Source organism: Piliocolobus tephrosceles, chromosome 5, assembly GCF_002776525.5.
Source record: "Piliocolobus tephrosceles isolate RC106 chromosome 5, ASM277652v3, whole genome shotgun sequence".
In the NCBI taxonomy this organism is placed as follows: Eukaryota; Metazoa; Chordata; class Mammalia; order Primates; family Cercopithecidae; genus Piliocolobus; species Piliocolobus tephrosceles.
This window is the reverse complement of record NC_045438.1, coordinates 26619035-26631642: the sequence shown is the minus strand read 5'-3', so window position 1 is coordinate 26631642 and position 12608 is coordinate 26619035. Positions and strand designations below refer to the sequence as shown.

The 12608-nt window shown below is 35.1% G+C and overlaps 1 protein-coding gene across 3 annotated transcripts in view; it reads left to right on the top strand.

Annotated features, from left to right (window-relative positions):
- The window catches only part of THEMIS (thymocyte selection associated), a 201402-nt gene that overhangs the window by 40708 nt on the left and 148086 nt on the right, over positions 1-12608 (top strand). For all 3 annotated transcript variants that reach the window (XM_023230754.2, XM_023230756.2, XM_023230755.2), the window contains exon 2: positions 7302-7460. In XM_023230754.2, the coding sequence (XP_023086522.1) occupies positions 7302-7460 (159 nt within the window). The remainder of the gene's footprint in view (positions 1-7301; positions 7461-12608) is intronic.

The window sequence follows — 12608 nt, the reverse complement described above, 5'->3', positions numbered from 1 at the left end:
TTTCCTTTCCTTTCCTTTCCTTTCCTTTCCTTTCCTTTCCTTTCCTTTCCTTACCTTTCCTTTCCTTTCTTTCTTTGGAGTCTTACTCTGTCATGCAGGCTGGAGTGCAGTGGCACAATCTCAGCTCACTGCAACGTTCACCTCCTGGGTTCCAGTGATTCTCCTGCCTCAGCCTCCGCAGGTAGCTGGGATTACAGGCACCCGCCACCATGCCCAGCTAATTTTTGTATTTTTAGTAGAGACGGGTTTCGCCATGTTGACCAGGCTGGTCTTGAACTCCTAAACTCAGGTGATCCACCCGCCTCGGCTTCCCAAAGTGCTGGACTTACAGGTGTGAGCCACTGTGCCCAGTCTTTATTCTCAATTTCTAAACTATAATTCACAAGCAGAATAGTTAATGGAGTGTTTAATTAATGCTAACAAAGTTAGGGAAATATATAATAGCATGAAGCTTTATTTTGTATGTATTGTGCGAACACATTATACCCCATTAGAGTCCCTGTGTAATCAATGCAATCAGTACATTTGTATTCATTAAATGGAAATACAGAAGAAGTTTATTATTTTAAATGACTATAGATGTCTATATTAAATTTATTTAACATTTAAGATATAAAATGTAGGCAGAGATGTTGATGTGTATAAAATGTACTTGAAACCAAGTCCTTCCTAAAACAATAAGCCAACTCCCAATGCAATACTGTTTATACATAAAATTATGATATTATTTATGTTATTTTGAGTGTTAAAATTTGGGTGAAATATGGGAAATATTTGATCAATAATAGTGTCAGAAGATGTACAATCACTGATTTGTTCCACAATCATAGACAAATGTTTTGTGAATACACAGGAGGGATATTTATTTCATACAGACACTCTCAAATCCCTTTGCTCTGATAATGTTGACTCAATGAGCTGCAATGATGACTTCTATCATGACAACCACTTGTAAGCCCTCTTAGTACAGTTTTATTAATCTATTACATTAATAAATTTGCCATTAAACAAACACATTTGTAGCTAGTGCAGGAAACAGTGATTTATTATTCTTCTATCACTGAAACTTAGTCATTTGAATTTCTTGCACATCACTCAGAGTGATTGAAATGTTGTGCTTTTCTGGGTTTTGACCCTAGTACTATTTTAATCTGATTTTATTTATTTATTTATTTATTTATTCATTTTTGGCTCTCAAGCCCCAGCATTTCCAATTTGTAGAAACTTTTATTGCTTCCCCGTGTTCAGATGTTTTAAGTAAAACTCACAAACATTTACTACAGTCTTTTGCATATTTCAGTCTTTAGGCTTGACTTCCTGGATGATACTTAAACCCCCAATTCACAAGAAAAATCCTACATTCTTAGAGGTTAGAGAGATTTTACCTTAGTTCTTAGCACAGCAATAACTTTTCTTATTATGTAATCCCAATGTTTTGCCATCGTAATACTGATATTTTGGGGATGAGAGAGTCTCTATGGCCTGGAAGGATCATTCCCTAGCATTACTCAGATGTACTTCTTAGTGGTGTATCTAGTGTCCAACTGGGAGAATCCACCCTTAGTAAAGCTGAAAGCTTGCTTTTTCATGTCTACTTACACGTACACTGCATTAAAATATCATGCTCACTTATTTTTAGACACATTCTTCATAGAGTGGGAATGACATTGTCTCTGCCTTACAGAAAATGCAGACCATCTCTTTATGGAAGACTGGCCACATAAATGTCTATTGCAACCATGGCCTCTTTTGAACTTCATTCCTGTGGCTGCCTATCTAGAAGTTCATTTGGAAAACTGAATTTATCACTGTAATGGTCGCAATGTCATATCAACTTCCATGCCTAGGTACACAATTGCCAATAAAATAGTTTTACACTTAAACATTTCCTTTAGAGGGATGCTCCTTCTTAATAATTTGTGCTATCCTGAAGCAAAAAATAATCACATCTATTTATAATGAGAAAAGATGCATCTCCACTGGCAACCCCACTGGATATGGTTCTGTCAGACACTATCAGCCATACTTTGCAGTTATAATTTCCCAACTTATAAAAACATATCTCAGATGATCACATGAGCTCCCTCCTTATGCAAACTTAACAAGTAGAGATTCATATTATAGAACCACTACCCTCATTATTCCTTGTCTAGGGAATTCACAGCGTGGCCACCTTGTATATACTTTGCTTGTATATTAGATATCAAACATACCAAATAAAGATATAACCCATTCAAAAACCTTTGACTTGACCATGCTTTAAACTGCTTATGTAGAAGGACCACTATTATATTCACAACAATTAATTGCCATTTTACAGTGAAACAAAATTATAACAACATTCACTAATGATCTAATAAGTGGTAAAAACTGTTTTACTAGCTGTGGGGAAGGTATACATATAGTTAAGATAATGTCTCTTCTCTAGGAAATCAGAATAAATTCCAAAATATACATAACACTCCAATTGAAGCAGTGATAATAATCACATAAGGGCTATAATGGAGATACGCATGAAATGCTATCAGAGCACAGAGGACAGAATTAATTCTTACTTACGTGTAGGGATCATGGAAGGCTTTGAAGAAAATGATGAATATGGGCTGAAGCTTTGGAATTGGCTGGACTTTGAAAAGTTGATGAGGATGTAAAGGGATGGGTGGCCTGGTATAGTGGCAGGGGGTGGGAGGGCAGGCAGTAGTGGAGGGAGAATGCATTTGAGTAAAAGGGAGAAACATCCAATGCAATTTCGTCCTTGCTGACTGTCATACATTTTTAACTTTGGAGGGAAGATGGAAGAAAATCTATTGAACCAATTGTTTTGGCTGCTCTGATGTGATCACAACATTGCTTATATGGATTGTCAAACAAGGGATGAGCTCATAAAAGGATATTAATGTGTCGTTTTTATTGAGCAAAGTAGCATTACAGAAAAGGTGATTTCAAAGGCACATGGCTCTTTCATTACAGCCTTCAGGGCAATGTTTGATCACTGAAAACAGGCTGCTTTGTTCCAGCTTTCTCTGATGTTTGGCATTATCCTGAATACATATGCTCTGACTTGGAAAGAATCAGTCTGTAAAGATTTAATAGATTTGAGATTTGCATATTCAAAATACATGTTTTGTGGTTAAAATGAAATGAAAGCCATTTTAATATGTATGTCTATATATACACCAATGTATTTCAGAAACACATGTCAGCAATTTTTTAAAAGCAATTACACATATTATGTGTTTGTTTTGAGATAATGAAAGTTGGCTATTTTTAAACTCACCATTTTAATTTATCATGAAGGAAAAAATATATTTTAAGACACAGTATATTGGTGTTAACAAAGTACAAGATTTCCAGTTTTAGGGACTTGAGCTTTGCTATATGTCCCTGTCACCCATCATAGACATAACTTTCTAGTGCTAGACGTCTCTGAACACTTTCTTTATTAAAAATGAGTTAACAGCTTTCTTGGTTGAAGAAAATTGGAAGTCACAAAATATTAAAGAGAAATTATAAAAGATTAGCATTTATAAGATGTTCTTTTCCTTATGTGATTGAAATAAGTCATCTTTTTTCTTCCAAAAGGAAAGACTTGCTTGGAAAAAGACCTGACGGGTCAAAAACTTTTCTTGTGGTGACCAAGACTCATGAAATTTGTTTTTATAGAATTCTCTGGCTTCTGTTCTATGTGAATTGGTATGAAATCTCACACAAATTTATCTTCTTGTTTTGAATTACGATTGAACCTTTAAAAGAAAGATGACATTCCAACTCAGCCAATTTGATATACATTACATTTACAATTAGATAACCATTGCACTGAAATTAAGCCCGACAGACTTCAGCTGAGATGGGCTAGGTTAAATTATGTTCCATTTAATGTGACAAAGAAAAATTTTACTTCTTGCTCCTTTCCTTAAAATCCTTCCCTTTCCCTCTCTCCACTTACAACATCCTCTAACTCAATGACGCCCAGTGCTTTCTCTGCTTAACACATTCTCCTCTCTCTGTTAGTTTTGCAACAATTTCAAAACAGAGACTATTTTGTTATCCGTTTGTTGCCTAGACCAACGTTTGCAAACCTTAATGTACTTATAAATCATCTAGGGATCTTGTTAAAAACACAGGTTCTCTTCTGTGGCTTTATCGCTTTTACTTTAAGTCAGTCTTGGGGTTGTCTTTGGTGAGACGAAATAATTATCCCCTAAAAAACAGAAGAAACTCACTACATTTCACCTGCCACCATTTAGCTTGGCTGTCCCCTCAAACATGAAGCCTTATCGGGGGATAAAACAATTCTTCTTGTGTTTTTTCCTGGAAATCATGGTATTGCACAGTGGCTCTAGCCAGTCCAGTCTTACTAAGTAGCTTTATCCTTGATACATATGTCTAGTTTTCCTGGAGAAACATGTTTTCGTTTAATAAATAAAAGACAATGTAATAAAAAAAAAAAAAAAAAACAGGTTTTGATTCAGCAGGTCTGGGGTCTAAGATTCTAAGAAGCTCTCAGGTGATGCAGTGGACCAAGGTTTGTATAGCAAGCACTTAGAGTACAAATGACCTGTCTTTAAATGTGTTCTTGGACCATGATAACTGGAAATGTAGATTATCTGACTTTGAGGTTGCTTCAGACTTTGAATTGTTTTTTTATTTATTGATAATGAATCAATAATGAATGCTCTGAACCATCTGGACTCCCTGTACTTCTCTAGTCTCTGTTTTTACCACTTCCTCTTTCTTACTTTACATTTTAGACATAACAAAGTACTTGAAGTTTCCAGAATGTATCAGGCTCTTTCACACCCCAGCGCCTTTACAAATACTATTTCCTCTGCCTGTCCTGGTGTCCTCTGACTCTTCCTTAAAACTCAAATCTGCCGTCATCTCCTCCATGAATCCTTCTCTCATCTCTTTTTCATGTAATTGCATAATTAAATGCCTTCAGTATACTCCCACAATGCCCTGTATTTCCTTTATTACACCTTTCTCATAATCTGTCGCAATTGTCTCCTTAAATGTTCTTTCCCTTCAAGACAATGCTTCTGGGGGGAAGAAATAATGCTTTTTATCTCTGATTTCTTTTGCCAGTAAACAACATAGTAGGTTTTTTTTTTTTTTTAATCAAAGTTTGCTGAATGAATGAAGAGGGGAAGTTGATGTGTTGTAGTCATACAAGAATGTAATGCGATATTTCTTCTCATGAAGTTTAAAATTGAATTGGGAGTCATAAAAACAAACATAAAAAGTTAAGTACAGGCTGAGATAATACTAAAGATATAAAATGTTAGTATGTGATTAATTGCCAAATGAGGATCATAGCAAATAACCATTCAGAGTCAATTGGAGGAAAATGTTACTGTGGATTTATTAGTATTTTTAATATCTCAATTTGTTCCACAAAGGACTTGAGCCTGCTGATAACACTATGTATTAAAGTTAATGAAAATATGAGCACATGTGTAGTTAAGTATGAGACAAGGAGAGGGTTATGGAAATATGTGCTCAAAGCTTGAGGAATGGATAGACTATCTTTAAGATGTATTCTTTAGATGTATTCTTCTTCTTCTTCTTTTTTTTTTTTTTCTTTTTTGAGACGGAGTCTCGCTGTGTCGCCCAGGCTGGAGTGCAGTGGCGCGATCTCAGCTCACTGCAAGCTCCGCCTCCCGGGTTCACGCCATTCTCCTGCCTCAGCCTCCGAGTAGCTGGGACTACAGGCGCCCGCCACCACGCCCGGCTAGTTTTTTTGTATTTTTGGTAGAGACGGGGTTTCACCATGTTAGCCAGGATGGTCTTGATCTCCTGACCTCGTGATCCACCCGCCTCGGCCTCCCAAAGTGCTGGGATTACAGGCTTGAGCCACCGCGCCCGGCTTAGATGTATTCTTCTTGTATGAAAAAGTGCTTCTTGCTAAGATATGGACAGTAATGTGGGTGTGCTGGATTTTCATACCCACTCTGCCTGGGAGACTGACTTCTGTGGGGTCATTAGCAGCTCGCTTGTCCTCTGGCTTCTGGCAGAATTTGGTTAATGGGATGCCTTTGGAGAAGAGTGAGGTCAGTACATTTGTTTTCTTTGGTTGCTTAGAACCGTCTGTGCCTCTTTTTAAAGATGGCCCTATGATAAACCTTCTGAAATTATTCTAATTTGAGTGTGCCCTGTCACCTACTGGGACTCTGGTATGGCCTCAGAGTTGTTGTTTAGAGATACATTGGATGTCAGGCTTAGTGACTTTTCTGACAACCATTAATGCCATAAAAACGTTTTAGGTGCATGTTGTATATCAGGAATAATTCTATGAGGAGGTGGTTCAATACAGAAAAATTCAGAAAACAAATTAGCAAACCTAAAATGCTGTGCTCATATACTTTGCATTTAGTATGGCAAAGGCAACGCAAACCATCTTGGAGGTCAGGAACAATTGATATATATATAAGCTCACAGCTCTGTATACCAGAATTAAGTTTAGTGTTGAATTGTAAAGCAATAATATGCCAGAGATGTCGTTTTTAGGTTGTTTCTGTTTCACTGGGGGTAGATTATCCAGAATTTTTGCCTCTGCTCTTGCCTGTTGCTCATCTTCTGGTTATTTTACTACTCACTGTTCTTCCATCAGGGAATATTAAAGGAAAACAAGTGCATGAAAACTTAGCTGTAGCACCCATGATAAAAGGTTTGTCAAGAAGAAGACTGAAATCCTAAAATGAAGCTTTTCAGTTTATCTGGGTTGGTCTGCCCCCTATCGCCATAAAAATATTCAGAATAGTTTCTAGCTTGTCAAAAACCAACAGATAAAAATGGGCAAAAAGTTTTGCTTTCATGCTAATTAAGAGAACCAGATCTAATAAATAAATGTGATCCTCTTAATATGAAGCCCTAGTGTGCAACCCTCTGTCTCTTCATATCTGATTGTATGATAACCTTGTTTGCAGTCGTTACTTAGATCATTGTTGAGTCACATAAGTTTAATTTTGTGACCCAGCAAAAACAGATCATAAATCTCAGTAGTGGAAGATACGTTTGTAGTTTGACCATGGTAAGATGAGCTAAGGGCGCTGAGGAAACCATAAATTCAATTTACAAAAATAAAGAAAATAAGATTATTTATACTTGGCCCAGTGGATAAAGTGAAAATCTAATATTTTTCTGGTCTATGGTGTACATTTTGCCAAGCTTGATTAAATTCCTGTTTAGCAGGTAGCTAAGACAGGAACTGAATTAAAACACTTTATATGAAGCTTTTGAGTCTACTTTGTTTTTCACTGTTTTCTTTTTAAAAAGCTGTTTTAACTTTTCTTTCCTTTTAGGCTCTATTTATGAAATGTTTGGAAATGAATGCTGTTTTTCAACAGGAGAAGTGATTAAAATTACTGGTCTCAAAATCAAGAAGATCATAGCAGAAATTTGTGAGCAGATTGAAGGTTGTGAGTCTCTACAGCCATTTGAACTGCCTATGAATTTTCCAGGTACAGCATATTGCAACCACTTATCATTTGTACAACTATATTGTTAATATGATGCATATATACACAACTGAAAACAAGAAAATATGATCTTTCTTTCACTCTAGGACAATGGGTGAAAAAAAATCCAGAATTGTTATAGTTTGATCATTTTAAGAACAAATGGAAGGCAACTATTTTCTCCTTTTTTAAAATGAAAGATGTTTATCTTGTACTTAAGAAGTAATCTTTTTGGTTAACAAACATTTAGTGAGTTCCAACTCTATACACACCACTAGTTGTGCTAAATAATGAGAACCAAGAAATCAAAGATATATTTTCATAAATTCTGTAGAACTAAGTAATATCATTTAAGCATATCCACCCTGTTTGCTATTCTTATTCTTACTGTCATTACTCTAGCTCCTTGGATCACTATTGACCTTGCCAGTGTAATATTACTGAAAAGTCTCCCTGGTCTTTTTTTATCTAATTGACTCTACTCAGCCTTCCAAAACTAACTCAAGTATCATGCCATCTAAAATACTTTTGCTGACCCTCTAATCTAATCTAGATTTCTCTTTTATGTTCCCACAGTATCTTGGGCCTCATAGCATACACCTCATTGGATAGTCATTGATGACTTTCTCATTTGTCATATTTTTTACACTAGGAGTTGGCAAACTTTTTCTATAAAGAGCCAGATAGTAAATCTTCTAGGCTTTGTGGCCAGAGGGTCTCTGTCACACCTATTTCACTATGCTATTTATGTTGTAGCACGAAAGCAGCTCTGGATAATACATAAACCAATGAGCACAGCTAAGGCTCAATAAATCTTTATTTACAAAAACAAGTGGCAAGCAGGATTTGACTCATCAACTGTAGTTTGCTGAACTCTGCTCTAGACTAAAACTCCTTGACTTGAAATATGAACATGTGATTTTGTATTTCTGATACCAAGCACAATTTTTGGCACAGAGTGTATGCTCAGTAATTGTTAACTGGATGAATGAATGAATGACTAGTGGAAGAGAAAAATCTCATAAACCTTTACAATATAATATGTTTCATGGTGTGATGGAAGTATACTGTGTTCTTTGTGGGGCTTGAAAAGGAATATCAGACTATAGTTGGTTGTGTTTCAGAACAGGGGTTCTGGAGCCATTGTACTTGAATCCCAGCTCTGCTACTTCTTAGCTGGATAAGTTTGACAACTTATTTACCCTCCTTTCATGTAAAATGGGAATAATAATACTATCTATCTCCAAGCGTTATTGGGAGGGCTACATATTGAAATGTATTTAGTGCTTAGAATGGTACGTGGCATACTGCAAAGTGCATTAAAAAGTGTCAGCTTTTATTACGATTATTAAGATATTATGACTATCATTGGAGGAGTCAGGAAAAGCTTTTTAGGGAATGTTTTAATTGAGCTGAGTTTGGAAGAATGAAAATATATTAGTTATATTGAAGTGAGGATTTTTTTCAAGTGCTCTAGTATCCAGTCCCCTTTCAAGTGAAACTTTACACATTGTTCAATTCTGTGTCTTTCTTACTTGTCTTTTATAACAATGATTCTCAAATTTGGCTGCACATTAGAATCACCTAGGGAGCTTTAAAAAATTCTGATGTTCAGGCCACTTACATGAGATATTCTGATTTGTTTGCTCTGTGGCAAAGTCTGGTCATCAAGGTTTCTTAAAGCTCCCAGTGTGATACTAATGAGCAGCCAGTGTTGAGAACCATTACTTTATAAGATGCCTCTCTTAAGTACTCTAATTAGATGTAACAATTCCCTTTTTAAATCACTATAGTCTTTCGTGCCTTAATCATTGCATTTGTCACATTTTGCATGTAATTGAGGTTATTTGTGTACTTGTCTGACTACCACCATTTGTCTAATAGATCACAAGGTTGCTGAGGGCAGAATCTGAGTCTTATTTATTGCAATAATCCCTAAGGTATTTAGAAAAAGGTGAACATAATAAATAGTTAGTAAGTTAAAATGACTAGAATCTTTTGGTAGAAAGAGTTTTTCTTATTAGAATGGTGCAAACACTTAGTTTTTGGCTAACAGTTTAACTTGGGGAGTTGCCATTTAGAATATTCTTTTGAACTTCCAATTGGCATGATAATCTTGCATCTATTAAGTAACAATTTGAAAATGATGTTTATCAAACAGTTTTATTGAAAAGAACAGGGTGAAAATGGAAGGGTAAAATGATTGGCACTGGTCAGGGTATAGTTTCTTTTTTCAAAGAGAACTCCTAGATAATGATGAAAGGGATCCGAGGGATAATTCTTCAATATCGGCACTAGCGAGAAAGATAGAAATCAAGGACACTAATATTATTCAAAAATGTTAATAGCCGCATCTCTTTATTTATACTATATTTAAAACTATTTAAGTTCCCAATTAGATTTTCAACTTAAAAAGTCAAATAGTATTTTAAAACATTCTTCCTTATTTGTGAATTTCTCAAAGTTCCTTTTGCTATTGATTTCTATTCTATTATGGTCAGATGACATATTTTGTATGACTCAGTCCTTTTAAATTTAGTGAGACTTGTTATTTTAGACTAATATATGATCTAGAGAATGTTCTGTATTCACTCGAGAAGAAAATATATTCTATTTTTGTTGGGTAAGTGTTCTACAGATGTCTGCTGGTTTATGTGTATTGTTCAAGTCTTCTATTTCTTTGTGCATTTTCTATGTCGTTTTAGTCGTTATTGCAAGTGAATTGTTGATGTTTCCAGCTACTGTTGTTGAATTGTTTATTTTCCCTTCAATTCTGTCAGCTTTTGCTTCATGTATTTGGGGGCTCTGATGGTAGGGATATATATATTTGTAATTGTTATCTCTTCTTGATAGAGTGATCCTTTTGTCATTGTATAATATCTTTTGACTCTAGTAGCAATTTTTATTTTAAAGTCTATTTTGTCTGGTATTAGTATAGTCACTCCACTTTTCTTTCAGTTGATATTTGCAAGGTCTCTCATCTTTTATTCTTTTACTTTCAAACTACAGACAGCCCCTGACTTATGATGACATGATTCTATTTTTTCAACTTTACAATGATGCAAAAGCAATATGCATTCCATAGAAAGCATACATCAAATTTTGATTTTTGCTTTTACTAACTGCAGGCTAATATAAGTGTTCTGAGCACATTTAAGGTAGGTTATGTTTTGAACTCCTTTGGGTAAATATCAAGGAGTGTGATTGCTGGACTGTATAGTAAGAGTATGTTTAGTTTAAAGAAACTGCCAAACTATATCCCAAAGTAGCTGTCCTATTTTGCATTCCCAAAAACAATAAATGAGAGTTTCTTTTGTTCCACATCCTCACCGGTATTTGGCTTTGTCAATCAATGGTTTGTTGAGAAGTATGTTGTTTAAAATTTCCAACTGTAAGTGTGTTTTATGGCTTAGAATGTGGTCTATCTTGGTGAATATCCAGGTGAACCTGAGAAGAAAGTGTAATCTGGTGTGGTTGGTTGGATGAAGTCATCTATAGATGCCCATTATATCCAGTTCATTGGTGTTTCTGTTGAGTTCAACTGTATCCTTAGTTTTTCTGCCTGCTGGATCTTTTCATGTCTGTAATGGGATGATCAAGTCTCCAGTTACAATAGTGGTTTCACGTATTTCTCTTTGCTGTTCTCTAAGTTTTTGTTCTATTGACAGATGTGGTATGCCCGTAAACATAGATTTGTAATTGTTATTTATGCAATTTTAAATCAGGTAGGACAAAAGATTTTCAAACAAGACTATGTATTTAAACTGTCTTTTATATTTACCTCTGTAGTTATCTTTATTAATGCTCTTCATTTCTTCATATGGAAGAGAGTTCTCTCTCGTGTCCTTTTATTTCAGCCTGAATGATTTGCTTTACTATTTCTTGTAGGGAAGGTTTGACAATGTCACACTTTCTCAGTTTTTGTTTATCTAGACATTTCTTAATTTCTCCTTAAGTTTTAGAGGACAGTTTTCTTGAATAGAGAATTCTTGGTTGATAGGCTTTTTCTTTCAGCATTCTAAATATCTCATCCTACTGCTTTTGGTCTCCATAGTTTCTGAGTAAAAATTAGCTTTTAATCTTATTGAGGATATCTTGTACATGATGAATGGTTTCGATTTTGCTATATTCAAAGTTTTTCATTTGCATTTGATTTTTGTTTTCCTTTTTTTAAAATTTAATTTTATTTTTTTTTAAGTTCTGGTATAAATGTGCAGGACATGTAGGTTTGTTACATAGGTAAACGTGTTCCACAGCAGTTTGCTGCATCTATCAACCCATCACCTAGGCATTAAGCCCAACATGCATTATCTATTTATCCTGATGTTTTTCCTCCCCCAATACTCCCAATACCCCCAAAAGGCCCCAGTGTGTGTTACTGCCCTCTCTGTGTCCATGTGGTCTCATTGCTCAGTTCCCACTTATAAGCGAGAACATCTGATGTTTGGTTTTCTGTTCCTGTGTTAGTTTGTTAAGGATAATGGCTTCCAGCTCTATCTATGACCCTGCAAAATGATCTTGTTATTTTTATGACTGCGTAGTATTCCATGCTATGTATGTACCACATTTTCTTTATTCAGTCTATCATTGGTGGGCATTTGGGTTGATTCCAAGGCTGTCTTTGATTCAACCATTTGATCATCATGTGGTCTAGGCATGAATCTCTGGGTTTAATCTACTCGAAGTATGTTAAGTTTCTTGAATGTGTAGATTGTTTTTCATCAGATTTTGAAAGTTTTTGTCATTAGTTTTTTTATGTATTCTTTCTATACCCCTCTCTCTCCTCTCTCCTTTTAGGAATCCTATTATTCATATATTCTTATGCTTAATGGTGATCCATAGGTCTTTGAGACTCTGTTCTTTTCTTTATACTTTTTTCCTCTGCCTCTGAAGGTATAATCTCAATTGAATTTTCTTCACATTTGATTTAAATTAACTATTTGGTAAGACATAATTCTCATACTTTTGTTCTAGTTATGTAGACGTGATTTTCTTTAGTTCTTTGCATATATTTAAAATAGCTAATTTAAGTTTTTCTTCTCTAGTAAATCTGATATCTGGGCTTCCTTAGAGACAGTTTATGTTATTATTATTATTATTATTCCATAGATTTAGGGGTACAAGTAGTCTTTGATAACATGGAGAAGTTCT